The following is a 26,396-nucleotide window of genomic DNA, read 5'->3' as shown; positions in this document are numbered from 1 at the left end:
CAGACGGCGCTACTGCGCTGTCGGTCCATCCTCATCCCCCCCACATATCACACCAAAAGAAAGGCAATTCACAGGTTCTTGCTTCCCACAACGTCGTCTGAGGGTGCAGTCACATGTTTGAAGCGGAGATTGATGATATTGTTATTGAGTGTAGGTCATGCGTCGAGTTGGAACTCGACGATTTCGGCGTAGACTTCCTGCATGAGATCTGCCAAGTCGGCCCTTGTCTGTTTGACTTGTGCATCGAGCGAGTGTATTGACTGTCTTGCCTCGTCGTCGTCTGTCTGTGTGGGATTGTCGGTGTTGGGTTTGAGCACCGACTTGCGCAGCTGGTCTCGTTGGACGGTGGCTCGGAGTAGAGCGTTCTCGCGCGTCTGGATGCGGTCTACGAGCGTGGCGAGCTGCGGTGCGGACGAGTGCGCGAGTTCGGTCTGGATGGTGCGCAGGCGGTGGCCGCACTCGATGAGCGCCTGTGTGGTGATCTGCAGAATCTGCGCAAGCAGCTCTTCCGTCAGCGGCACCGTTGTCGTGCTGCACCCCGCACATCCCCGACCCCCATTCGCAGCTCCATTCGAGCCCACCGCATCGAATTCGTGGTCAACAGGTGGAGGTGTGGGGTTCTGAGATCCGTTGACGGGTCCGGACGTTGAGGTGGAGGAGAGAAAGGTGTCGAAGGCATCGTCGTATTCGCGCCAGACGCTGATGCGTCGTTCTTGCACCTCTTTCACCGCACGCAGCAGATCGAACGGCGTCGATCCGGACGCTTCATCTCCTGGCGCATGAGATGTACCGTTGCTTGTTGGTTCTGGCATCTTTGCTATGAAGCCGAGGCGGTGAGTTGATCGAGGAGCGTCGTTGAGCGGCGTCGTGAGGGAGGGTGAGGGTGAAAGGGGGTTTGGTCCGAGTGGAGGCGGACGCAGCTTCTTCGCGAGCGGAGGTGATTATGTCACGCTGACCACTCCACACGCGACTGGGCGCAAAAGGGTGTGGAGTTGGCCGCCGCCGCTTCTGACAGTTGGCACTCTCAACACCTTCTGCTGCTCCCGTCCACTCCACCCTTGTTCACGTCGACCTTGCAGCTGCCATCTCACGCACACCGGTATCAGTGCGAAAGCTCGACACAACAGCGCAACGCACAAGGCTTTTCAGCAGCTCCCATATTCACACGTCACACAGCCGTAGGCATGTCAGAAAGAGTAAGTCCGCATCCTACCGATTCCTGGGATCTTTTCGCATCGACCCCTTGCTGACTCTAATCTCTCCACGGGCTCTTCCGGACTATGTTCTCGTTCGCTGCAGGGGCGAGGGGGACGAGGCGGTGCGCCTTCACAACGCGGTGGACCGCGCGGCGGCGGCGGTCGCGGCGGCAACTCGGGCGGCCGGGGCGGCGGACGTGGCGGCCACAACTCGTCGGAGCGCCCGGCATCGGAACGTCCCAAGAAGGAAGCGATCCTCGACCTGACCAAGTACATCGACACCAAGATCCGCGTCAAGTTCGCCGGCGGCCGCGAGGTGTTTGGCGTGCTCAAGGGGTTCGACCAGCTCATGAACCTCGTCATGGACGACGTGCACGAGGCGCTCCGCGATGCCGACGGCAACGTGGGCGAAAAGACGCGCAACCTGGGTCTGGTCGTATTGAGGGGTACCGCACTCACCGTCATCAATCCAGCAGACGGATTTGAGTCGATCGAAAAGTAAGTCGCATCGAGACTAAAAGGATGTTGGACATAAGCGCTGACTGGAATTTTGTCGAATCGTTGCGTCTCATACAGCCCGTTCGCACAAGCCGAGTAGAGCTTTGACATGCACGCGGTAGGCATTGCGAATGGCACAGAAAAAGCTTACAAACCCGGTTTCGAGCGGCATGAACAACGGCAGTGGTGCTCAGCACCAAAAGCAACGAGACCCGAGAGACTGTACAGATGGAGAGAGTCTAGGCACGAAGCTGCTTCCAACCCGGTGCATCGAGGACGTACCCGTCACGAGGCTCGCCACTGACTCGATGCGCGACGTCGATCTTGAGATGCGACCTGGGATCCCATGTGGGCACCTCCTGCTCGGCGTCACCCAACATCCACACGCTGACGGCGAGGATATTGTCACCTCTGTGGTTGAGCACGCCGCTGTGCACGGGAAACACGGTCTGAGGACCGAGCGCATTGACGAACTTGCCCATCTGCCAGCCATTGACGTACAGCTGTGCACGCAACTCCACCCCGGGCAAGGTGGCGAACACGAAGCTGACGCCGACATCCGAATCTTGCGGCCCATTGAGCTTGAAGGAGGTTCGGTACATTGTGACTCTGCCCCTCTGGTGCGTGAGTGTGTTGTGCCAGGTGGAGGCGTCGTAGCCGGGTAGATGCCAGCCTTGCACTTCGGCGTGCAGGCCGCCTTCGTTGAGACTACGACGCACCGTGTCGCGCGCCTGCTCGCCGCCCAGATTGCCCTGCACTCTCCACGTCACTTTCGGCTCGGGGCGCGAGGCGGTACGGAGCGAGGGGAAGTTGAATGCCACAATGCCGCGCGGCAGCTTGACGGCTTCCAGCCCGCGCTGCTCTTGGAGGCCGATCGGCAGCTCGCCGGCCTCCATCTCGATGCCCATGTGGTCCTGGAGCACCGTCAGCACGTTGTCCCCCGAGGTCTGCAGTGCATTGCTAGGAAGCGAGAACGTTGCACCCGCAGCCGACTTTTCTCGATCCGCCGCAGCGCTGCCGAGATACACGCCGTTGAACCACACGCTGAATGCCGATGAGCGTCCGCCTTCCACTCGGACGTGCACGTCGCATGGCGCATCTTGCGTGTGGTCGGGCGTGGCAAAACGTCCTCGCCATACGATGTTGTTCGCATGGAAACCGTATTCGCTCGCAAACAGAATCGCGCCTTGCGTGTCGAGCGAGGGATCGCGCGTGTACGGGTTGGCAGACTGGGTCTTGTTCGCCTGCACCCACGTGCTGTCGTCAAACGCAGCGGAAGCTTCGGGCATCGAGTCGCGCCACCTCCAATCGAGCTGGTCCGACCGCGGTGGAGACCATTCCAGTGCGGCCCGAGACGGACCGGGTAGGTGGATGCGGTAGAACCGACGACTGACCTCGTCCGCCTGCGCATCGATGCGCTCGCCGTTCCAGTAGACGTACTTGAGGTCCGGCAGCGCGTTGAGTGCCGTGTGACTCTCGTGGGACAGCGAACCGCACAGGTACAGCGTATCGAGCGGCGAATCGGTCGAGGCGTACGTCGCGTTGCGCAGCATGTCGACGTGCATCACCACTACGCTGTCCTCGCTGTGCCCGAAGAAGCGAGACACGAGGCCGGAATCAGGGCGATGCAGCGACAGCCCGGCGCGGCCCGACGTGTAGCGCGCAGGTACCGAGAAGAGGCCGCTAGTAAGTGCGGTCTCGCTGAACATGATGATGATCCACGCCGCCTTGGCCGTGCGATACACTACGTAGCGGTCGTTCGCTTCGCCACTCGACATGCGCGCTCGAATGTTCGTCGGATCCGACTGAATGTCAGAATGCATGGCGACGAACGTGTCCCACTCGCCGTTCTGAATCTCTTGAATCCCGGCTTCGGATACACGCAAGAGGTGCATGCTTTCGATGTAATCGTCTTCGCTTGTCGCGAGTGAATACTCGACCAGCTGGCCGGGCGTCCAGTCGAGCGAGATGAGCAGCGCATCGCCGATCGTCGTGACGAGGTTGACATTGGCGGTGCACCAGCGCATCACCAGTCCGCCGGGTAGCTGCTGATCCACGGGGATAATATGGCTGTCCCTCCCGGCAAGGAAGTTGACCCCAATGCGCTTCTCCACCTCTTCGTCCTGTCGTGCGCCGATCACCTCAGTCTTGCCCTGGGAGACGAAGTGGAGCGCAAAGCGCGTGCGGCGCGACACGGACGTATCGTTGTGCCGCACCACGTAGAACCTGCTCTTTGTCTGCGGATTCTCCAGCACCGTCGTCCTGATCGACGCCGCATCAACGCTGACACCCTCGTCGTCGAGATCACCCACCTGCGAGATATTGAGCCCGGGCTTGTCGGCGATCTGCTCCGTCATGGCCAGATCCGGAAAGGCGGCGATAAAGCCCGCCTGGCGCTTGAGTTCAGCGTACTTGTCGTTGGGCTGGCGATGCTCGTTGAGCGCGGCGCCGTAGTCGTACGAGCTATACACGTCCGGCTCGGCGAGTCCGCCCCAGTTGGTCCCGCCATACACCATGTATAGCGAGAGCAGCGTGACGCGCTGTGCGATGAGCGCCTGGTTGGCGACGCGCGTAAAGCTGGCGTTGGTCATGCGCGCACACGCCTCGTACCCCGGCCCGGCGTAGGGATCGTAGCTGCCCGCCTGGAACTCCGGGATGTAGAACGGCTGGTCCGGGTTGGTGTCCATGTGGTACTGCAGGTAGTCGTCGCGCATCGGCACCCACGTCTCGGGATGCGAACAGTCGAAACGCTGCGGATACGAGTCGAGACCATACAGATCCACCAGGTCCACAAAGTTTTGTTCGCGACCAGGGTCATTGTACGTGATCGGCACGGTGATGCCGTTCTCCTTGAGCGCGGCGACAAGTTCCATCATATATGCGCGCTCGGCCTTGCCCGTCTTGTACTCATTGTCCGCCTGGACCAGGATCACGCTGCCGCCATGCAGCTCGTCAGGCCGCGAAGCGTCGTGTACAAGCTGGTGCTTGACGACGACGCGCGAGATCGCGTCGATGTAGGGTCTCCAAGCCTCGCGCCACGCAGTATCGTTTGTACGCAGCACCGCATCCAGATTCACCGTCCAAGGTGCCATGCCACCCACCGTCGTCTCGGCGTTGATGTACGGACCCGGACGCACGATCACAAACAGCCCTACCTCTTTCGCGAGCGCGAGGAAGAAGTCGAGATCATTGACGCCCGTCAGGTCGATCGTCTCTGCATCCGGCGAGGGCTGGATGAGTCCCCAGTGCGTATAGATCGACACCGTGTTGAAGCCCGCCGCGCGGATCTTCTGCAGCACATCGCGCCACAGGCTGGGTACGGGCAGACGCCACGGGTGGAACTCGGCCGCAAGCACAAAGAGCCTCTGCTGACCCGCGCCCAGCGCTAAGCTGTACTTGTCGAATACGACGGCCGTGTTGTTGCTGCCGCGAGGAAGTGTCCATTTCGTCGCGGGTGCAGTCGCATGCTGCGGCTGCGTCGAGACGGAAAAGGGAATCTGCGCCGCTCTTGTCCCCAAAGGGTGCGGAAGCAGCGCAAGCCCCCACGCAAGACAGCCCCAAAAGGCCGCAGTCGAGACCCTCATCCTAGAGCGTGTGCCTCCGTCGAGACGAAATCAGTCCTTGAGCCGAGCGCCGAGAGAGCCCGGTCGTATGGATGAGGTCGAGACAAGAGGCAGGATGCGAGGCCCCGCTGAACCGTGCGTTTTGTGGAGGGAAGCCGTCAAAAAGCGCACCAACACGCGCCCGCTTCGATGCGTGATGCGCTCGCATCTCGCTCCGCCGCATGGCGTCTCATTGCCGATGCTCGATCCGATCGTCGGCTTTCTCCTACGTCTCAATCGACCCTCTGCTCATTCCAAGCTTCAGGACGGCAGCCAAATTCAAGCTTCACGTCCTCCCTCGCCCACTTCGTCAAAGGTCCTCGCCATAGTCGCATCTGTGCGCCGGTTGGTCGGCTGGTTCTATGAGATGTGCACTTGATTAATCCATATGGCACCAGGGACGTGCGTGTTGAGGTTGTGTGTATATTACAACGACGCCGGAGAAGAACGACAGGGGGATGAAGAAATGAGGGAAGTGATGGTAGGCATGCTAGGGCGGTGCTGTGCAGGCTGCCGCGTCAGCTGGACGAGAATGTGAAGACGGCGGTGGCCGCACGTAGCTGCTGCAGACGAGATTGCGGGCCCTAGCTCTGACGGCCCAGCCGTTGGTGGTGGAAGCCGCGGCTGCGCGTGCTCAGTTGTTGACGGGCGGGACGGGACCCTCGTCCTGGCCCGAGTTGTCGATGTTGTGGAAGTCGAGGATCTCCGAGTACATCATGACCTTCCAGGTGTCTACGGGCAGGTCGGCGTCGTTGAAGGACCAGTCGAAGGCCTCTTCGGCCTCGGGCTCGTCGGTGGGGTCGTGGTAGGGTGCGAGGTAGGGATGCGCGAGCGCCTCTGCGGCGCTGATGCGTGTTCTCGGGTCGAAGACGAGCATCTTTTCGAGCAGATCCAACGCCATGGGGTCTGCGTTTTTGAACTTTTGCGAAAAGGGCACGCGCTCGCGCTTGGGCAGCGACTGTACGAAGCGCAGCGTGTTTTCGGAGCAGATGGTCTTGATGACCTCGTCTGGTGGTGTGCCGAGGAGCTCGGTGATGATGGAGAACTGGTTGACGTGGTCCTTGCCCGGGAAGAGCGGCTTGCCCTCGAGCATCTCGGCAAAGATGCATCCGGCGCTCCAGACGTCGACGGCGACGTCGTACTTTTGCCAGGTGAGCATGATCTCGGGCGCGCGGTAGTAGCGCGTGCTGACGTAGCCGGTCATCTGCGGGTCCTGGATTCGTGCCAGACCAAAGTCGCAAATCTTGAGATCGCAGTTCTCATTGACGAGGATGTTGCTTGGCTTGAGATCGCGGTGGACGACGCCTGCCGAGTGCACGTACTTGAGGCCACGGAGGATCTGGTAGAGGAAGTACTGGATGAACTGTTTTTCGAGCGGACGGCTTGTGAGGAGGCGGTGGAGGTCGGTGCCGAGGAGTTCGGTGACAAAGTAGATGTCCTCGAGGGGCGAGATGAAGATGTCGCTAAGGCTGATGATGTTCTCGTGGCGGATGTGTTTGAGCAGCTTGAGCTCGCGGTAGGTGCGCTTGGAGAGGACGGGGGTGGAGAAGGGCTTCATGATCTTCTTGATGGCGACCGAAGTGTTGGTGAGCTGGTCGTTTGCGGAGCAGACGAGACCGAAGGCGCCCATGCCTACGGGTTGGAGGTCGACATAGCGGGTGGTGACCTCGAAGACGGTGCCGAAGATGGAGAGCTTGACAAAGTCGGCCATGTTGGAAAGACGGAGCTACGGAGGAGCAAAGCGAACGTGAGGGATGCGGACCGACGGTGGCTTATGCGGCAGTGCGGGAGGATTGTCTACAAAATGCGGACGTTGGAGGTGACCGAAACGAGACCGGAGTAGGCTTGCTGAGCTGCGGATGCAGATGCGGCTACGTAGATGCGCTACTTTTTCGCTGGACGGGCTTGGATTTTGACGCAGTAGCGACGAGCGGATGGATGCACAGAGCAGTCTGTCGGAAAGCGATGCAGCTAGCAGGATGAAGCTAATGCCTTGATTCGATGCGTCGACGAGAGAGCGAGGATCGAGCGAGATGGACGCGAGGCAGCGAAGAGGAGCGCGCGAGGAGGATGGGCTCGGAGAGGTAGAAGGACCACAAGACGAGTCTCAGCTAAGGCAGACGGGTGATGATGGTGCGGGATGAGAGATGTGTTGGTGGTGGTGGAGGAGGCGAAAAGAAACGCGCGGCGAGAGGCAGGCAGGCAGGCGCGGGGACGGGGGGCGAGGGCCACGGCGAGGGGGACGAATGAGTGCAAGCGAGACGGCACGTAAGCCAGAACGGCGAGGGCTGGCTGGCGTCGACAGGTCAGCGCGAGGACGAGCAACAGCCAAAGGCGAGCCAAGTTGAGCCAAGCCAGCCAAGAGGGATTTGAGCGATTCGAGGGATGAGCCGACTCTCTCTCACACTCTGCGCTCGGTCTGTGCAGTGGAGTATGCAGCCTGCCAGTTGGAGTCCAGCTGAGCCTGGCCGAGCACTGGCCCACTCGGTCAGATTTGTCGGTCATCGAGCCGCGCTCACTGCTGGGACGCCCGAGCCACACTGTCCAGACTCGCGAATAAAAACACGCTGCTGACCCACTCGTTTTCAGCCCTCCGCAAGCAACAACCGCCCTTTGTCGACTTGCATTCACTTGACTGCGCTGAGCCACGCGCCATCTCGAGCCATCTGGAGCCATCTCGAGCCATTCGGATGCTGCGCGAAAGATGAAGTGATGCAGAGCCTTGGGGCGACGACGCGCTTTGCTCGCATTCAAGGGCCCAGTGCGAGACAATAGGGCCATGCGATGGAGAGATGCATGGGGACGCTCGACAGACGGAAAAGGGATGACCGTCCGGAAGTGCACTCGTTGGCCGCTGCTGAGCAGTCCAACAGGTCGGATTTCAATTTTGCTGATTTGGAGAGAAGCGTCTCGTGCCTTGCCCGTGCCTCACTGCGCGTCGGAGCAGAGACGAGCAACTCTGTCGGATGTAGCCAGGATCGCCCGCCCGTCTCTGCCTTGCCGTCCTGTTCTAGCTCCCGAAACCTAGACGGACCAGCACAATGCTGCTTTGCTGCACTGCTTGGCATATGCATCCACACTGTTGCTCAAACATAAGTAACAGACGCAAAGGAACAGCTCGAGCTTCGACGAGCGGCCTTGTTGGTGACAACTGAAAGGCGCACTTTTGGCGAGGTTGACAACGGGCGAGGGTCCAACATGAAGCGCGGGCAGAAGCGAGCCCAATTCAAGGGTTCTCAGGAAGACTCCAGCTCGCCTTCTCCATAGCCCCAACGCGTCGCCTTTGCCACCGAACCACTGTAGCTGAGACAGGTGCTCATTACGACAGAGCGTTGAGTCGAGTCGAGTCGAGTCGAGTCGAGTCGCCACTCCGCTCAGAGCGTGCGCGTCCCGCCAGAGTGTTGCGGCTCTGCCGATCCTGGAAGCGTCGGCGGGTGCGCATCGTCGACAGCAGATGGATGGCGTCACTCTGCTTGCGCCTCGGCCACGCATCGCAGCCGCACAAACAAGGCGGCGCGCCATCCGAATTTCGAGGCTGGCGATCGGCAGCTGCACCCTTCTTTCCGCGCATCGCTTTGCCAGATCCGGGCTTCGATTTCGCCTCTCGTGCGTGTGGCGATATTTGCGGGGGATTCGGAACGTGGAAGTTGGACGCCGCCTCGTCCATCGCATCAGCATCGGGCGGCTCGTAATCTGACACTGAGTAAGTTCGCGCCGCGTTCGGGCCGTGGAGGCGCAGCTGAGCTGCAGCGCACGGTTGCACCTCTGCTCGCCCCCACACGCTGCTTGCACGCCTATGAGCTGCATCCCTGCGGATCGGCAGAAGGAGTCTTTCTTTCCATCCCACATCCCTCATCTCCGCTCCACACGCTCCCCTAATCTTCACAGCTCTATTGTTCTCGCCGTCAAACCGTCCAAGGAAAATAGGCTACTGCCACCAGCCCGTTCATCTCGGCCACGATCACATCCCTCCAACACTCATTCCAACATCGGACCTCTCTCTCTCTCCCGAGTTCCGCCGGTCCAGCTTCGTCGGACGTAGACAGCAGCGGCGTGGCTCCTCGTCCTCTTCTTCACATCCTTGCATCTAGCTAGATAGCCCTTCCGGATGGCGGAATCCAACCCCGGCGCCGCGTTTGCGCCCAACGCCTATGCAAACGCCTTTGTCGCCGCCAAACCTCGCGATGCGGCCAACCTCGTACAGCAGAGGCTGCGCAAGGCGAAGCTCTTCAACGAGGAGCTCGCAGACTACTTTGCCGCGCGCCGCGAACTCGAGGAGACCTACCTCAAGCAGCTCCAAAAGATCTCGAAACGCAGCTTCCTCTCCGACCCGTCCTCCATCCCGCCTGGCTTCGCGCCCGTCTACGAGCGCCTGGTGCAGGAGCTGGCGGAAGTAGCAAGCGCGCACGGCGAGCTCGAGAAGCGCATCGCCGAAGACTGCGAGGCTCCCATCCGCAACGCCAGCTCCAAGGGCGAGTGGAGCCGCATCAAGGACCACGACGACTCGCTCGCCAACACGCTGCGCGAACTCAACTCGCTCGAATCGCAGCTCCAAAAGGATCAGAAGAAGCTAGAGACCGCTTCGTCCAAAAAAGCCTCCCAGGCCAATGCGAAGCTGAGCGAGACCGAGCGCTCCATCGCACAGACCATGGAGCTCTGGGAGACCGAAGCGCCCTTCGCCTTCGAAGCCTACCAGCGCATCGATGCGCAGCGTCTCGAGCTGCTCAAGGAGACCGTCGCCAAGTTCGAGACCGCACAGAGCGATGCCGCCCAGCGCATCATGTCGAGCTCCGAAAAGACCATGCAGCAGTGCCTCTCCTTTGATACCCAGGCTGACATGCAGGACTTTATCCTCAAGAACGGCGTGCTCGGTGCCGACGCCACCGCACGCAACGGCAGGAGGCCCAGCGCACGTCCGCCCACCACGTCTTCCATCACCACTGGTCTCAATCGGCAAAACTCGGTGGCTGGTCGCAGCATCAGCAGCCGCACGGGCGCAGACTCGTCGATGCGTGCACCTGCAGGACGCACCAACGGCACAGGCATGGGCGAGTTCGGCGCCTCGTCGGCATCCATCCATTCGGCCGACCGCACTGTGGGCAGCACCAACGATGCGTCCACGCCCAGCAAGGGCGCCGGCTCCACGCTCAAGAACGCCTTCAGCCGCTTCGGCCGCAGCCGCGCGAACAAGGACTCGGCCAACACGCAGACGATGTACGGCGGGCTGCCCGACGAGCCCGCTGGCGACTCGTCGTTGTCGTCCATGACGCGCAGCAACACGGTGCGTCAGAACTCGGCCACGGCCGGCGCTGGGTCGTCGTCGCGCAACCCGACGCTGCTCACGCCGGGCGACGAATCGATCGACTCGATCGGGCCGGGATCCGTCACGGGGCTCATGGCGCCGCTCACGCCGTCGACCGCGCCCGCACGCAAGAACTCGGTGCTCGCCTCGTCGGCGGCTGGTGCCACGCCCGCACCCAGCGCTGCGCCCGTCACCACGGGTGCACCGCCCATGGTCGACTCGGAGGGCTACTCGATCCCGCCGCCGGACCGCAAGCCGTGGGAGACGCCTGCGGCGCTCGGAGCTGCGGGTGGTGGTGCGGCGTCGGGCGCGTCGCTGCTGGACGATGGCGAGGGCGATGCGTCGCGCGACACGTTCGACACCTCGCTCAACAACCGCGTGAGCACGATGAACATCAGCAGCCAGCCGATCGCCGAGGATGCGTCGCGCGACAAGGCGGCGCTGGAGCGCATGAAGTCGACGCTGCTCACGAGCGGGCCGCCGTCGCGGCGCGGAACGACGCGGCGCGACCGCCGTGATGTGCGCAACACGACGTACAACCCTGCCTTTGCCGGCGTGGGTGCGGGCGGCGACGAGAGCCGGCTGAGCCAGTTTGGCGCACTCACGGCGTCGCCCAACTCGAGCGTGCCCGGTTCGCCCTCGCCGTTTGGGGCGCAGTCGGCGTTTACCGGTGTGGCGGGGACGGGCAGGCATCGCACGCAGAGCATTGCGTCCGTGGCATCGTCCACTGCCAACGCGAACCCGTTCGAGGCGAGTGCGAGCACGTCGCCCATCCGTGCGAGCCTCACCGAGCGCGTGAATGCCATCTTTGTCGGCCGCGACGTGTCCAAGGTGATGGTCGTCGGCGAGCTCAGCGTTGCAGTGGGCGCGAGTCTGGGTGCGGCCGAACCGGTGCATTTGCGCATCGAGGCGTTTGAACAGCTCGAAAAGGCGGCTCCCAATCCGGCGTTCCTCAAGCCCGTACCGGGCGGTAGCACTCCGGGCGAGTATCTGTTGGATGTCAAGGCGGTTTTGGAGCAAGGGGGCGGTGTGGGGTTGCCGGGTAGTGGAGCGCAGGCAGTGGTGCTCAAGTATCAACTGCATATTTCGGACAGTAGGAAGAACGACTTTGTTCCGCTGCAGATGCATGCACAGTGGCGGTGCGAAGCGCACCAGACTTCGTTCCTCATGACGTACGCGCCCAATGCGGCGTGCAGGTTGACGGATGCCGACACAAGCGCGGCGACACCAGCCGTTCTGGAAGACCTCCAACTGGCGGTGAACATCTCGCCGTCGAGTGTGACCAACATCATGTCCAAGCCTACGGCGACGTTTGTGGGCGATACGAGCAGCCTGTTTTGGAAAATCACCGATGCCCTTTCGCTCGCCGATACCGAGCCGCGAAAGGTGCTGGCAAGATGCCAGATCGAAGGCAGCCCTACTGTGCCCCAACCAGTGCATCTGCGTTGGAAGATCAAGGGCCGCTCCATCGCTCCCATCGCAATCGCCGTGCGTGGAGATCACGCCGTCGGAGAACTCATCCGAACCTGCACCGCTGGAAAGTTCTTCGCCTCGCCTTAAAGTCCTTCTTCAACTTGTCACTCTCACTTGGTTTCCTTCCCCCATGTCGCTCTAATCCGCACCTCCCCTTCGCCAACGACCAGCAAAAAATGTGCCAAATGGGATGTGTTTGGAAAAACCATGGAAGAGTGTTTTTTTTTTCGGTACATGAGTATATCACCGCGATGCGGCGTGGAAAGCGGGCTAGTTGTTCTCGGGCTCGAGCGTGGTACCGCGACGCACGGTTCCCCAACCGACGAGACGCCAGTGCTTGTCGATTCTCCTGGAGAGGGCGATCTTCTCGCCTACCTCGGTGCACGCCGGGCTGGTGAGGAAGATCTTTGCGAGATCCGCCTTGACGCTCATCACTCTGCCGCCGGTGGAGGTGGAGCCGATGTTTACCATGAGCACCTCGTTCTTGGCGAGCTTCTGCACCTTGGTCTGCTTCTTGTCGTCCGACTTGACGCCGAGCAGACGACGCAGCAAAAAGTAGTTGATCTCCAGCTCGGTGTAGATGGCAGGCAGCTGGCCCACGGCGCCGAGCACCTGGCCCACCAGACGGTCCGCACGGCACAGCGTCGGGTCGATCTTGGTGCCCACGCCGATCAGACCGCCGGGCACGGCAAACTGCAGGTCGTTGTGCTCGGCGAGCAGCGACTCGACGCGCGAAAAGATGGGCTTGCAGTGGATCTTGCCCTCGTTGTCCTTGGTGACAATGCCCGGGCGCACCTCGATCTCCTGGCCGATCTTGAGCACACCCGACAGGATCGAACCACCGGCAACACCGCCGCGCAGCTCCTCGACCTCGGCACCGGGCTTGTTGACGTCGAAGGAGCGGATGACGATGAGGCGCGGTGGCGAGGTAAAGTCGCGCGTGGGCACGGGCACGCGCTTCACGATGTACTCGTTGACCGCGTCGATGTTGTACTTGAGCTGCGCCGAGATGGGGACGATGGGCGCGCCGTCGGCGACGGTGCCCTTGACAAAGTTGATGATGCTCTTCCAGTGCTCCTCGGCCGCCTGTTCGCGGATGAGGTCGACCTTGTTCTGGAGGATGATGATGTGCTGGAGCTTCATGATTTCGACGGCGGCAAGGTGCTCCGAGGTCTGGGGTTGCGGACACGACTCGTTACCGGCGATGAGGAGCAATGCGGCGTCCATGACGGCGGCACCGTTAAGCATGGTGGCCATGAGAATGTCGTGACCCGGGCAGTCGACAAAGGAGACGTGGCGGAGGAGGTTCATCTTGGCGCCGCAGCCGGGCACCTCGCAGTCGGGGTGCGGCTCCTTGTCCGAGGGATATGAGCGGTAGCACTGGGGACGCGGGCACTCGTCGCGCTCGCACTTGTAGATCTTTGCGTTGGCGTAGCCAAGCTTGATGGTGATGTTTCGGACGAGCTCGTTCTTGAAACGGACGGTCTGGACGCCCGAGATGGCCTTGACCACGGTGGACTTGCCGTGTGCGACGTGACCGATGGTGCCGATGTTGATGGTTGCCTGCTTGGCAATCACCTCGGGGCTGAGCGGGTTGAGGTTGTCATAGTCGATGCTGACCGCCTGCAGGTCCTTGGTGATCTGCTGGACGTCGCCGTTCGAGGCGACTGCTGCTGCCATTTTGGGGGGATGGTGTGGTTTCTAGCGGGATGACCCTGGTAATGGTCGTTCTTGGCGTGCTGGCGAAAGGTGAGCGCGAGATGCAGAGAGAAAAAACAGACGAGAGCCAGAAGCCGGTAACCGATGCCAAATGCCAGAGACGAGACGAAGAGGTGATGCCAACGAAACAAGCGCCAAGGTAGTGTCGGATGCTGTTGTGAGCTGCCGACTGGAGTGACGATGCGTTGCGAGACGAGTGTCGGAAGGAGGATGAGGAAGGGGATGGTGGTTGTAGCAGGGAAGTGGGCGGCGGTTGCAGTGATCACTCGAGCTCGCTGGCTTTGCAGCGCCGATTGGACTGGCTCTCGCCCTCACACCTCACACCCAAACCGCACCTGCAACTGAGCACCGAAAGCGCGACACAGCAGGCCGAGAAAATGTAGAAGAAAGGTCCCTTTGACAGGCCGGCGCGGCGAGAAGAAATTGTTGCATTTTCAAACTGCACTCAGGTTGCGAGTGCTTGCACGCCGCCTTCTGTGAGCTTTGGAGGAGTCATTTTTTTGCGCAGCACCACACGGGCGTCGCACGACTCTGGCTGGCTCAGTCTCACCCTGCCAGTCCACCCGTGCGAATGAGTGTGTCTTTCGTCTCGAAGCTTGAGCTCCATCTTCCGGCTCCTCGGGACCATGCTGCCCCCGACTCGCTTGAATGTAACACTTCGCTCTCATCCGGACCGGCATCTATGAGCTTGTACAAACCGCCGATGCAACACGACACACGAGCCAGCCATTCTGGCAGCGAAACATCAGTCTAAAGCATGTTCTTTGCGCTTACAACGTCCGACACGAAAACGACGGGCGAGTCGATGGCCAACGCAGCCCCTCCACGGCATGTGCAGGATTTAGTGGTGCGCCTCGACCTTGACGTCGGCAGCGGCCTCGCGGAGGAAGGCGTTGACGTCGCCGCCCTCGGTGAGCGCGCCCTCGGACGACGAAGCGGCCACCTCGGCGTGGTCGGGCTCGGCGGCAGCGTATGCCTCGAGCTGCGACGAGAGCTCCGACGACGAAGGCACCGCGGGCGCCTTGGGAGCAGCAGGGTTCTGGAACTCGCGGACCTGGCCCTTGTGCGAGTCGGCAGCCTGTGTGCATCGTGCGGCATGGGGTGTGTATATCGTGGTGCGGTTGGTGTCAGTATGAATTCACATGCGAGGTTGGCTTGGCATCGGTGCGGTGCTCACCTTGGGGGGAGCCTTGTAGCCCTTGAGCTCCTTGACGTAGAGCTCCTGGATGAAGTCTGTGCGGGCGAATCATAGCCACATGTACGGCGAAAAGGCGGTGATACCAGGGTCAGTTGGGCGTTGCGCGTCGATGGATTCGTCGAAATGTGTGTGGCCAATGCGTACCCTTGGAAGCGACAGCCGAGCTGGAGAGAGCTCGCACCTGGGTGCGCGAGGCCGATCGGACCTGTACAGAGCATCAAGGATCATCGCCAGCAGCAAAGATCGGGCGAAGGTGGTGTAGGTTGTCAGTCGAGCCGTCCATTATGGTATTCCTCCTCGTCGTCGTTGTCTGTCTGCATCATACGACGGTGATTGGTCGGTCGAGTCGTCCAATGCGTGTGGGCGAGATACGTACTGCGCCGAAGGTGGAGCGGGCGACGAGCTGTGCGAAGACCATTTTAAGGGATGTGTGTGGGGGTCGAGATAGGATGATGGTGATGGAGTTCGTCGCGCGCGAAGAATTGCAGCTGTCACTCGCTGAGAGCGATGGCGAGAGGTGCTCACGCCAGGGTGCTCGAATTGGCGGCGAGGCGTGGCTCGGCGGATCCGCGCTCAGCTGCACTGGCGGCGACGAAATTGTAGGAAATCGAGATTCCAACTCCTCGCCACAACACAGCGGCGAGCAAGCACCCCTTCCCGATGCGCCTCTGCGAGCAGCGACGGTTCCGAGCAGACCCGCTGCACCCTTTTGGGGCCCAAGTCTCGATCGCGTCCTCTCGTGCGAGTGACGTGCTGCTGCCAAATGACGTTGATCCGTGCAGCAGCCCGGCAGAGGCTGGCATGCTCCGCTCCACATCTGGGCTTCAGCTGCGCACTGAGCATCTCGTGCTCAGCCCGACCCGGCTCCCTCGACTCGCTACAACCCAACACGGGTCCCTTTCTTATCCTTTCCTTGCCCTCCAACCATCACACCCATCGTCCAGCTTTGCAACATGTCTCTCCTCCGCGTCTCCTCCTCCACGCTCGCCCGAGTGTCCAAGACCCCCACCTTTGTCATGGCCACCCGTGGATACGCCGACGGCCCCACCGACAAGGCCGGCGCCACCGCCTCCTCCAAGGGCTGGCAGCAGCGCGAACAGGTACGTCTCCATCCCAAACCCCCCAGTCTCTGTGTACATCAGTCGACTGACTCAAAATTGTTGTCTGTGGTAAATTCAGGCCCAGGAGAACCAGTACGTCCAACAGGCCGAAAAGGAGAAGCTCGCCAAGCTCCGCGAGTCGATCAAGAAGCAGCGCGAGCACCTCGACCAGGTCGAGAACCAGCTCAAGGACCTCGAGAAGAAGTAATCTGCGTTCATGCCTCGCCATCTCACCACCTCTCGCTTCTCGAAAAGCAATCCCGTGGCATATGTTACCATTGCAATAAATTCAAATGCATCGCCATTCTAGGCGCTCGAGCGCTCGGCCATTACGTGCTGCCAATCGGCCGCATCCGCCAGGCTGTGCGTCTCGGCCGCATCGACGTCTTGGTCGTCATGCTCGGCCGTATCGACGATCTTGTGCGCCTGCCCGGTGGTGTAGACTGCGCCTTGTTGCTCGAGATACTCGGCGTAGCTCTTCAGTGCGCCCAGGTCCGGGCTCTCGACGCGGCTGTAGGCGGCTTCGCTCAGCTGGGCGTTCTTGAACGTGTCGATGTTGCCGAGCACGAAGAGCGCGCTCTGCGCCCTTGTGAGCGCCACATTGAGTCGCCTCCCATCGGCTAAGAATCCCACATAGCCCTGTGCGTTTGTGCGCACCGTGGAGAAGAGGATGACCTTCTTCTCGCGGCCCTCGAAGCCGTCGACCGTGTGCACATCGATGCATCCGAGCTGCGACGACCGCGCCCCCAGCGCACCCGCTGCCCTCCGGCGTTCGGCCGACGTGTCGTTGTGCAGCATCTTTTCGAGCAGAATCTGCTGCCCTGCATACGGCGTCACAATCCCAATGTCGTCGCCCGTCAGATCCGGATTGCGTCGCAGCACATCCATCGCCACATCCACCGCCAGCCGCGCCTCGGCCACATTGCACAAGGACAGCGAGTTGTCCGCCTTCGACTCGCGGCCCTTGTGGTCGATAAAGCACAGTCGGTGTGCTTCGTCCTTGCCTTCCACCTGCGGCCAGTACTCCGACTCGACGGCAGGGATCTTGTCGGTGCCGCTGCCGTTCTCGAGTGCGCCGCTGTAGAACGTCTTGTTGGGAAACTCGGCGAGTCGCGGATGCATGCGGAACTGCACGTTGAGCATGGTCGACGGGATCTTGCTGCCGTCCGCGGCGGTGCTCTCGATGAGCCGTTCAAACAGGCTCTTGCTCAGCCCGCCCTGCTTGGCCTCGGCACTCGTCACCACCGGCGGCAGCTGCTTGTGGTCGCCGATGATCGACAGGTGCCGACATCCCTTCATGAGCGGCACCAGCGACACCGGCTCCGTCGCCATCGACGCCTCGTCGAAGAACACCACGGGCAAGTCGATCATGTCGAGCTCCGGCGAGCCAGCGGCGATGGCCGAGCCGCAGATCACATCGGCGCCGTTGAGGATCTCGCCGCGGATCGAGGCGCGCAGGAAAAAGTAGGTCGCCTTGAGCCGATTGAGCCGCTTCTTGATGCTCTCGTACTCCTCGGACGCCGTGCCGCCTTGCAACTGTGCCACCTCGCGCTCTTCCTCCCGCTCCGCCATGACATCCTCCCACGACAGCGCCGCACCTCCGCCTGTAGCACCAATGCCCTCCTCGCCTTCGTCTCGCACAGCAGGCGCAGCCACCGGTCCTCGCACCATCTCGTAGTCGCTCTTGAGCTTTTCGAGCGTGTCCATGCGGCGCTTGATGTCGTCGAGGCGCGGCTTGGCCGGATGGCGCAGAAAGTGCGCATCGAGCGTAAACTCGTCGATGCCCGCACGCGCGCGTGCCGACGGGCCGATGCGCACCACACGCAGCCCGGCCTTGATGCAGCCGTCGGCAAGGTTGTCGACGGCCACATTGGTGTGTGCGGCGAGCATAACGGGGTGGGGCACCTGGAACTCCTGCTTGAGCAGCTTGATGGCGGTGACGATCGTGCGAGTCTTGCCCGTGCCCGGTGGGCCTTGGATGAGCGAGACGCGCTCGCGCAGCATCATGGCCACCGCCTGCGTCTGCGAGCGGTTGAGTTGCGGCTGCGGATCGCCATCCACCACGACAGGATCGGGGCGCGAGAATCGGTCGTACCAGCTCTGCACACGAGCGTCCTCCCAGAATGCGCCGCGCGTGACTCGGTCGGCGGGAGGCTCGATGCCCAGGATCACATCGCTCAGACGCGTGCCCGAGAGGATGTACTGGAAGCGCGAGCCGTACTGCGTCTCGATGAACTCGACGTCGTGCTCGATGGCCTCGAGCGCCGCCTTGATGCGTTCGAACGTGAGGTCGTTGAAGCCATAGTCGAGGCGCCACGAGGGACATGCGACGAGGTCGACATCCTCGTCCCTTTCGTCAAACTTGAGTCGCAGAAAGGTCCGCTGCCGTTCCACCACCTCGGCCTCGATCACTTCTTCCTCGGCGAGCGGCTGCCCCGCATACGGGCCGCTCGTTGTGGACGGCATGATGGTGACCTTGTCTCCGGCCCGGAAAAGCGTGCGAGGCAACGGCTCGGCAGCATCGAGCTTGAAGACGGCAACCTTTTTGCCGAAATGACGGCGACTGTCGTCCTGCCAGTACGCCTGCAGGCCGTCGATGGCGATACCCTCGTCGACGAGCTTGTCGATGGGCGCCTTGCGTCTTTCGGCGATAGCAGCGAGTTCTTGGTTGCGCTCATGGTCGAGCAACTGCGTCCAGTTTTGTCGGTAGAGCCGCGCCTGCTCTCGGATGGGCTGGCGCTCGCCGTTGCGCTGAATGAGCTGCGCCGCTTTTTCGCGGCTCATCCGGAATGAGCGGTCGTCCATCTTGCGCTCGGCCGTGCGGCGGGCTTTGGCGGCAAACTTGCTCTCCTCACCAATGAGCATGGAGGCGGATGCCTTTCTGCGCTGCAGCGGTGTCGACTTGGACCCGGACCGGACGACGGGCTGCGATGGGACCGTACATCTTCTTCTCCAATCGAATCGGTCTGGATGCGCAAGGTAGGCGTCTCGGTAGAGATCTTGTGGGCGAGAGGGGCCGAAGGGCCAATGCGATGCTGCCATGTGGCGATCTAGGTCGAGCATTGCATCCGAGCATGTACGGTCGACCTGGGTGAAGGATGTTTCGCCAGTCCACCATGGTCCTGGTTCGCTACCGTGGGGCTGGGGGCGGTCGGGTACATGTGCACGGGTGCTGCGAGGGCTTGCGTCGGTGCCTCTGCGGCTGTACTGCGCCTTTTGCGTCTTTCTAGGGGTGGCGGACGGCGCGGGTGCTACTGTGCGGGAATCATTTGTACTGAGCGGCCCACGCTTTGCGGCGTGAATGAAACCGGGTCCCGAGTGGGAGCTCGAATGAGCATGGCGCGGAACGGAAGCTGTGGGGAGGCGAGAGGGTCCAGCAATGCACGCTTTCTCCTGCTGCGGCAGATGGGCAGCCGCCCAACGAGTGTTGGTCACCGCATGCCTAGCGAGGTGGTGGGAGGCGAGGCCGAGTTGTGAGGCGGGAATGGTGTCGAGGGCGGGTGCGCGGACGAAGATCTGCTTGCTCAGCTGTGCGCCTTGCAACGACCTTTGTGGATGTCTTGGAAGCGATGTGGTGAGGGTGATGCAGTAGCAATAGTGATGGTCGTGATGATGGCGGTGGCACATGCGATAAGCGGGCCTTGAAGAAGTGGCTTCTGCGCTCAGGGTCTTGCGAGCGGTGGCGCAGCTCACTCGCCGTCGTCTTCTCAGGAGTGTGCGCCCGGCTGAGTCTCAAGTCGCCCGCAATCCACCGGATCTTCGCCTCGTGCGTCGAAAATTGAAAATGTGGGATTTTCTCTAGATGGCCCGCTTCAGTCGCGGCTGCTCAGCGCGCTCTCGTTCACAAAAAGGGAGGCAAGAAAAGAGGAAAAAGAAAAGGCACAGCAACGTCTTTTCTCGACGCATTTGGGGTGACAAATGCCCATTTCCTCGAATTATTTAAAGCTTGTGCGGACGCCGGCAAGATGCGTCGCGTCAGAGAGCGCCAAACGCGTCTGCTGCGCCAACACCGCGGCCTGCTCCGCCAATGGACTGCATACGAGTCCCTGGCGGCTGTCCATGGTAGCCCGCGGTTCTATTGCTTGTCCTACAGTGGCTGCTGCGTATCGTAGCAGACGAACCTCAGCCAGACAGCTCGACCCCAAAGCAGAGGGTTGTCAAAAGTCTCATGCCGCCACTCTCGGATGCGCGGGGGCGGTCACTCTTCCGGTTCGTAGAACCAGTGCAGGTGCAGATGAGTAGTACGGGTGCGAATGAGCAGTCAATGATGATGGTATAAGCTGGGGTTGACGAACGGCAATGCAGTGGTTTTCTAAGCGTTGGAAACGCCGATGCGGTCACCCACGCGCACCATCGTCTCGATGCCGTTGGCCGAGTTGTCCTTGAGGTCCAGGTCCCACTGTACCTTGGCCTCTGGCGGGAAGACGCAGACGATGGTGGAGCCGCCGTAGGCAAAGTAGCCGCTCTCGTCGCCGCGCTGAACACTCGTACCCTGGTTGGCATTTGTCCACCCGATCGATCCCACCAGCATGGCGCCGATCGCCACAAACGCGACCGGGATGACTGGCGTCCCGGCTCCTTTGGGTGTCCAGTTGAGCAGCAGCGTGTCGCGGCGATTCGACGAAAAGACGTCGAAATTGGCATTGACGGCTTGGGGCTGCCAGGACGAAAGCCACGTGGTCGAACGCAGGCGATGTCGATCAAGTCGCACGCATAAAAGAATGTCAACGAGGTGGTGCACAACGCACGAGCAAAATCGATGCATATAAAGGGGGTCACGAAATTCGCAGAGAAAACAGAGCGGTCAGTAGGCCGTTTCAAAGGCAGCGTGAATGCAAACGCGCACAACCAGCATCGACTCACATTGACGGTAAAGTACTCCCCAGAGATGTGTCGTGTTGGTCCACACACTGTTGGTCCGACAGGGTGGTGGTAGCGGTGGTAGTCCGCCGGCGCCAGACGGAAGATGGCAAGCGAGCTGCCGGGAGGGAAGCTCCTGTCTGCCAGATTTGTGTCACCGATGAGCCTGTTGATGGTGAAGCCGTCACCCTTGATCCAGTACTTGGTCGATGCGGCCACGTTGTCGAACACCGTCAGCCGGCAGTCTGCGCAAGACGACACGATCGATGCATTATCCGGCTCGGCGATCGGCCGGGCACCCGGCCTCAGCTTGCGGAAGAAGAACGAGTTGAAGTTCGGATACTTGGACGGATCCGGCTGCAGCAGCTCTGCCGTATCGATCGAGTAGGTCGCGATGAACTTTTGGATATGCTCCAGCACCGCCTGTGGATCCGACTCGTCGTCGTACACCTTGCCCTGTCGGACCGAGACGGTCTGCAGCAGCTCCTCGACCGACTTGTAGCGCAGGAACGACTGCTCCTTGCTCTTGTAGAACAGCAGATGCATGCCTACACGCACGTAGATCGGCATGCTCTCAAAGATCCTTTTGCCCGGCTGCCCTCGTACCGCCACATAGTTGCCCATGTGGTGGGCGGCGAAGAGCCGGTCCAGCGTCGACTCCATGTGGCCAGGAAAGAAGCGACCCCACCAGTGCGTGTGACCCTGAACCGAGATCGGAGCTGGAGTGATGGCGTTGTGGTCCGAGGTGCCCGGCTGGAGCTTGTCGGGGGTCTTGTGCACCGGCCCGGCCGATACGAGGTGCTCGAGCACCAGGGCGAGCGCCTCGTGCTCGGCACCCTCCGCTGCGTGCTGTCCAGATGCCATTTCAATGCGACTTTCTCGAAGCCAAATGGGAGCGTCTGTTTTGGGCTGTTTGAGAAGATCGTTGCAGGGTGGCAAGGTGGTTGTGGAGTGCGAGGCACGTTCGAGTGTCCGGCCCGTGCGTGGATGCTGGTCCTGCCACTCTCTCGAACCGGCGGCTCATCTTAGGGGTCCAGTGCGCCAGTTTTTTTGAGTGAGAGATGTCAGGTCGAACATAAAAGACATTATGGAAAAAGCCCAACTCGATCGAGGGAAACCGCGGGCACCAGCCATCCTAAAACCCCGTCCCCAAGTCGAGAGATCAGAATGCAAGCCTACGCAACCACTATCCGTACGCGGGCGTTTGGCACGGGCCAGCGCCACCGCCCAGCCTTGCCTTTGCAGTCTCTGCGCACAGTCGCCTCTCTGCGTCCCTGCGCTGAGACTTCCGGGCACTTGGCAGCTGGTCTCTGATAAGCCGACCGAGATGCATCAGTCGTACTGTGCTGTACAAGGTGATGGCGAGACGAGACTTGAGATCCACGAGTCGATGTCAGCGTTGCGCGTGAAGCAACAGAAAGGGTCCTTGCATGTGCGCATTATTTTGAAGGTCGCGACGTGCAGCCTGAGCGGTCCGTGTGGGAGATTGGTGCCGATGCAAGAGCTTCACGATGCTAGCATTCGAGTCGACATCATGCCACACTCGCCGCTGCTCTAGCTCAAAGAGGCCGCCTATCTGAACGCAGCGCGACACTCGTTGGGTACGGGCAGTCGATTGTGCCTGCGTGCCTGCTTGCGTGCGTCGCTTCGTGGCGAGCTCGATCGAAAGGCTGGCTGGCTGGCTGGCGGGCGGGCAAAGACCCGCAAACTTCGTGCCTGCACGCCTTGGACGCCCGTGTTGCGGTGACGCAGAGGCCAGCCGCGTGTTGAGCTTGTGGGATTTGACTGCTCTCCTGCCGTGATCTCGAGTCGAGCCCGCGCCGGACTTGGCTGAGCAGACGCGAAAAGTCAGAATTGACTGGCGCACTGCCGCACAAAATGGCGAGGCGCGTCGAGCCTGACTCTGGCAGCGCAGCCAGGGCGAGCCAGGACCAGCGAGCCAGGACCAGCCAGGGCAGGGCCACTTTTGGCGGGCTCACTCAAAACCCCCCGCCAAATCGTCGCCCACCCAAAACCCCCCTTTGCCTTCCCTCCGCCAACTCTCCCTCACCCACACCACACACGCTACCGCCCGCACCCCCCGCCAACAGACATACACAGGTGAGCATATTCTAAACGCAACCCGCCCGCTACCGCACCGACGCGTCGAGACGTGTCAATGCCCCCCTATGCCATCGTCAATGGTCATGCTCCATCGCCACATTGCTCTCGTCGCCATCGCTCATCACGATCCGCTCGCGATCACGATCGACGCGTCGCCATCCATCCAGCCACGCACACATCCGTCAACATAGCTGGCGGGCATGGCGGCGCGAGCTCAGGCTTCGGGCGAGCCACCACATTCCAATTACCTGTCGCGTGCATCGTACGGCGGAATGGCCTCCTCATCGCCTGTGGATGGGTCGGATTTCGTCGTCGTCGCCATCAGGGCCAGACGGATGAAGCTCACACCATCGCAACGCGCACCGAGCCGGTCCTGGCAGAGCAGCTCCGCGTGCCCAACGCGTCTCGCTTCGCGTCGACGGACCGGAAATTCGCCGGTCAATTAAAAAAACTCGACCGTCGTGATCCTCGCTACCGGATCGCAGCATACTGACACTCTTGACCCTTCCTCGCCTCCTACTTGACCCGACGCGTTCAGTACCTCTGACCAAGATGGCCAAGGCAGACACCAAGACCAAGTCGTCGACTTCGACGCAGAAGCGCACCACCAAGTCCAAGAAGGACCCTGCCGCCCCCAAGCGCCCGCTCTCGGCATACATGTTCTTCTCGCAGGACCACCGCGAGCGCGTCAAGCAGGCCAACCCCGAGGCGGGCTTCGGCGACGTCGGCCGCCTGCTCGGTGCCAAGTGGAAGGAGATGTCCGAGGCCGAGAAGAAGCCGTACAACGACATGGCCACGCGCGACAAGGCGCGTGCCGAGGCCGAGAAGGCTGCGTACAGCAAGCGCCGATGATCGCATCGTCCCTTTCAGCTTCCCGTGATATCCCCCCTCTCCTGGCCTCTTTTGCACCCCTTGGGCGTGTCCGGCTCTCGATCGTGTACCATCTGCCTCGTTCCCGTTGGCTCTAGCTCCGTCCTCCCTCCCTCTTATTTCTCTCTGGCTTCGTTGTTGTCGCTAGCTCGATGTGTCGGACGCTTGCTTGGGTCGTGTAGGCCGTGACAGCGGCTGTGCCAACACTTGTACTATGATGTTTTCTCCCTTTCTTTCTGGTCGTGTGTGGGTTCAAGGCTGTGACGTGCGAAATTGCAGGGGCGAAGAGTCTACATGGTCTTGGCGCCGAGGACGCTCATGATTTCTTCGTAGACGGTGAAGACGATGCCGCCGGAGAGGACGAGGCGGGCGAGACGCGGAGTGGCGCCGCGCCAGAAGGCGAGCACGCCCTCTTCGCGCAGCGTTACGGCGGCACAGTTGAAGGTGTTGCGGTACTTTGTGCGTGCCTCGAGTGTCTGCATGCGCGTCTTGATCACGCTGTCAAAGCCAGAGGTGCAAGAAGAGGCGAGCGCGCGGTGTCAGCGTATCAGTTCATCAACGAAAGGCCAATGCCTGGGTAACGGAAGCGGAACTTACTCCAACGGCATGGTTGCATCTGCACAGTGGTCGATAGGGGACGATGGAACAAGGACACGAGATTGTCAGTGATACGAGGACGACACGAAAGCAGAGCAAGGAGTGACACTTACACACGGTGACGATGCCGGCGATGGCGCCGATACCAAAGGTGATACCGCCCGGCAACGACTGACCGGGCCTTGCGCTGCCGCTGACAAAGTTCTTGAGCGTCGAGTAGGTTCCGAATCTGACTGCCGAGTTGGCGCCCTGTCGGAGCATGACGGGGAAGAGACCCCTGTAGATGCCCCTGATGCCCTCCTCGCGCACGATCGCCGCGGTACCCGGCACGAGCCCGCGCGGATACTTGGGCACGGCGCGCTTTCCGTCGTCGATCAGCTTGGTCTTGATGGTCTCGGACGGCGTGACGGCAAACACTGCCTCCATCATACCTGCACCCAGTCCGGCGAGCAGCGAGCGCGGGCCCGAGAGCTTGCCGTTCTCGTCCTTGAGCATGGTCTTGAAGTGGTCGTAGCTCAGGAACCTCACACCCGCCTTGATCGCATTGCCCGTCACGAGCGCGCCGCATCCAGAGTAGAGGCCGATGAAGCCGTCCTTGGCGATGGTGTTGCGCACGATCGTGATGGGACCCGGCGCCTTCTCGCCCGCCTTGGCCGCAAACTGCGACACGGTCTTGGTATATTCGATCGGATACGTGGTGAATCCCTCGACAGCACCGGCGGTCGTACCGGCTATGAGCGAGTAGAGCGGCTTGTCCTTGCGCTGCGCCGTCTGCGTTGGCGTAGCCGCCGCCTTGCGCGGTCCCGGAGCTACATCCTTGACCGCACTGTACGCGCTGGAAGCGGCGTCGGCGATCGATGCGGACGCCGACGAAGACGAAGATGCGGTGGCGCTGCTCATAGCTCGTTCAGATTCCGAATGCTGCTCTGCGGTGCGGTGTGGGAAAGGGAAGCTGTCCGGGTGAGGTGGAAGTGGAGACAGAGGAGATGAGGTGGGCGTGAGCTTGCAAGAGGAGAGCAGCTGCTGACTCGGGCTCGTGCAGTCATTCTGCAGCGTCCAACTCTCTCTCCGGAATCGCTTTGAGCCCTTCTCTCTGCGCTTTCAACGGCATTTCGCCGATATCCGGTGAGGGGATTTCTTGAGAAGCAGCGAGACTATGGCGGTGTAACATCGATGCTAATTTTCAATCGATGGCCAGGCACACGTGACGCTGCTCCGCAACTGTTCGTCGGCGTCGACCTTCTCTGCCCCGCTCATACGGTCAACTTCCGCTCTTTCAACATTCATCACTCGCACCAGCAGCGACGGCGACATATTCAGCATCGCCAGCATCGCCAGCATCGCGCCCACGCTCCTTCTTGCGACGATAACCAACTCAATTTGCGTCGAGCGCCTCTTTACGCAACTCCATCTTACTCCGCCGCTACTGAGCAGCAGGCCGACGCCGGCACCATGGTGTACATCAAAGACTGGCCGGAGTTCCAGCAGCGCAGCATCAAGCTGTACCGACACAATCCGCACAAGGCGCGCTACCTCGTCAAGTCGCGCGCATCCACGTGCAGCCTCACGCTCAAGGTGACCGACGACACCACCACGCTCAAGTACCGCACGCGCTCGTCGGCGATCCTGGGCAGGCTGGAGATCTTCAACAAGGCCATGATGCTCGCCATGGCAGGCTCGGAACAGCCGCTGCAAGAGGCGAATCCGGAACCGCAACCTGCGCCCGCCGCCGCAGCACCATCACAACCCACAGCAGCAGCATCCGCTACCAACCCAGCATCCAACGGACCCACCTCCGCGACGTCACAACCAGCCGCAGCATCCGATAAGAAGAAGAAAAAGAAGAAGGGCAAGAAGTGAGCCCGTCTTCCAAGCATT

The 26,396-nt window shown here is 61.3% G+C and overlaps 13 protein-coding genes across 13 annotated transcripts; 5 read left to right on the top strand and 8 right to left on the bottom strand.

Annotated features, from left to right (window-relative positions):
* Positions 1-155: 155 nt before the first annotated feature.
* Positions 156-812, bottom strand: PAN0_004c2241 (uncharacterized protein; the record flags this gene model as incomplete). Its single annotated transcript, XM_014802186.1, has 1 exon — positions 156-812. One exon carries the CDS (start codon positions 810-812, stop codon positions 156-158), a length of 657 nt encoding a protein of 218 aa, XP_014657672.1.
* Positions 813-1,184: 372 nt separating this feature from the next.
* PAN0_004d2240 (u6 snRNA-associated Sm-like protein LSm7) lies at positions 1,185-1,794 on the top strand (the record flags this gene model as incomplete). Its single annotated transcript, XM_014802185.1, has 3 exons — positions 1,185-1,196; positions 1,300-1,694; positions 1,773-1,794. 3 exons carry the CDS (start codon positions 1,185-1,187, stop codon positions 1,792-1,794), a joined length of 429 nt encoding a protein of 142 aa, XP_014657671.1.
* A 139-nt stretch (positions 1,795-1,933) lies between these two features.
* PAN0_004c2239 (glycoside hydrolase family 35 protein) lies at positions 1,934-5,278 on the bottom strand (the record flags this gene model as incomplete). Its single annotated transcript, XM_014802184.1, has 1 exon — positions 1,934-5,278. One exon carries the CDS (start codon positions 5,276-5,278, stop codon positions 1,934-1,936), a length of 3,345 nt encoding a protein of 1,114 aa, XP_014657670.1.
* A 652-nt stretch (positions 5,279-5,930) lies between these two features.
* PAN0_004c2238 (mitogen-activated protein kinase) lies at positions 5,931-7,007 on the bottom strand (the record flags this gene model as incomplete). Its single annotated transcript, XM_014802183.1, has 1 exon — positions 5,931-7,007. One exon carries the CDS (start codon positions 7,005-7,007, stop codon positions 5,931-5,933), a length of 1,077 nt encoding a protein of 358 aa, XP_014657669.1.
* Positions 7,008-9,404: 2,397 nt separating this feature from the next.
* PAN0_004d2237 (uncharacterized protein) lies at positions 9,405-12,158 on the top strand (the record flags this gene model as incomplete). The annotated part of the gene is made up of 1 exon (XM_014802182.1): positions 9,405-12,158. One exon carries the CDS (start codon positions 9,405-9,407, stop codon positions 12,156-12,158), a length of 2,754 nt encoding a protein of 917 aa, XP_014657668.1.
* Positions 12,159-12,341: 183 nt separating this feature from the next.
* On the bottom strand, positions 12,342-13,751 carry PAN0_004c2236 (translation initiation factor eif2 gamma subunit; the record flags this gene model as incomplete). Its single annotated transcript, XM_014802181.1, has 1 exon — positions 12,342-13,751. The coding sequence occupies one exon, from the start codon at positions 13,749-13,751 to the stop codon at positions 12,342-12,344; it is 1,410 nt and encodes a 469-aa protein (XP_014657667.1).
* An 880-nt stretch (positions 13,752-14,631) lies between these two features.
* PAN0_004c2235 (cipB protein) lies at positions 14,632-15,406 on the bottom strand (the record flags this gene model as incomplete). Its single annotated transcript, XM_014802180.1, has 4 exons — positions 14,632-14,868; positions 14,968-15,023; positions 15,133-15,193; positions 15,365-15,406. The coding sequence occupies 4 exons, from the start codon at positions 15,404-15,406 to the stop codon at positions 14,632-14,634; spliced, it is 396 nt and encodes a 131-aa protein (XP_014657666.1).
* Positions 15,407-15,941: 535 nt separating this feature from the next.
* Positions 15,942-16,296, top strand: PAN0_004d2234 (uncharacterized protein; the record flags this gene model as incomplete). Its single annotated transcript, XM_014802179.1, has 2 exons — positions 15,942-16,088; positions 16,168-16,296. The coding sequence occupies 2 exons, from the start codon at positions 15,942-15,944 to the stop codon at positions 16,294-16,296; spliced, it is 276 nt and encodes a 91-aa protein (XP_014657665.1).
* Positions 16,297-16,394: 98 nt separating this feature from the next.
* PAN0_004c2233 (p-loop containing nucleoside triphosphate hydrolase protein) lies at positions 16,395-19,715 on the bottom strand (the record flags this gene model as incomplete). The annotated part of the gene is made up of 1 exon (XM_014802178.1): positions 16,395-19,715. The coding sequence occupies one exon, from the start codon at positions 19,713-19,715 to the stop codon at positions 16,395-16,397; it is 3,321 nt and encodes a 1,106-aa protein (XP_014657664.1).
* A 685-nt stretch (positions 19,716-20,400) lies between these two features.
* On the bottom strand, positions 20,401-21,812 carry PAN0_004c2232 (uncharacterized protein; the record flags this gene model as incomplete). The annotated part of the gene is made up of 2 exons (XM_014802177.1): positions 20,401-20,745; positions 20,952-21,812. The coding sequence occupies 2 exons, from the start codon at positions 21,810-21,812 to the stop codon at positions 20,401-20,403; spliced, it is 1,206 nt and encodes a 401-aa protein (XP_014657663.1).
* Positions 21,813-22,826: 1,014 nt separating this feature from the next.
* On the top strand, positions 22,827-23,903 carry PAN0_004d2231 (HMG-box; the record flags this gene model as incomplete). The annotated part of the gene is made up of 3 exons (XM_014802176.1): positions 22,827-23,048; positions 23,243-23,465; positions 23,590-23,903. 3 exons carry the CDS (start codon positions 22,827-22,829, stop codon positions 23,901-23,903), a joined length of 759 nt encoding a protein of 252 aa, XP_014657662.1.
* Positions 23,904-24,211: 308 nt separating this feature from the next.
* PAN0_004c2230 (mitochondrial tricarboxylate transporter) lies at positions 24,212-25,418 on the bottom strand (the record flags this gene model as incomplete). The annotated part of the gene is made up of 3 exons (XM_014802175.1): positions 24,212-24,419; positions 24,519-24,537; positions 24,632-25,418. The coding sequence occupies 3 exons, from the start codon at positions 25,416-25,418 to the stop codon at positions 24,212-24,214; spliced, it is 1,014 nt and encodes a 337-aa protein (XP_014657661.1).
* A 273-nt stretch (positions 25,419-25,691) lies between these two features.
* PAN0_004d2229 (signal recognition particle SRP9/SRP14 subunit) lies at positions 25,692-26,378 on the top strand (the record flags this gene model as incomplete). The annotated part of the gene is made up of 1 exon (XM_014802174.1): positions 25,692-26,378. The coding sequence occupies one exon, from the start codon at positions 25,692-25,694 to the stop codon at positions 26,376-26,378; it is 687 nt and encodes a 228-aa protein (XP_014657660.1).
* Positions 26,379-26,396: the final 18 nt, after the last annotated feature.

The sequence above is a fragment of the Moesziomyces antarcticus genome (genome assembly GCF_000747765.1).
Source record: "Moesziomyces antarcticus DNA, scaffold: scaffold_v10004, strain JCM 10317, whole genome shotgun sequence".
Classification (NCBI taxonomy): domain Eukaryota; kingdom Fungi; phylum Basidiomycota; class Ustilaginomycetes; order Ustilaginales; family Ustilaginaceae; genus Moesziomyces; species Moesziomyces antarcticus.
This window is presented reverse-complemented; position numbering and strand designations above follow the sequence as displayed.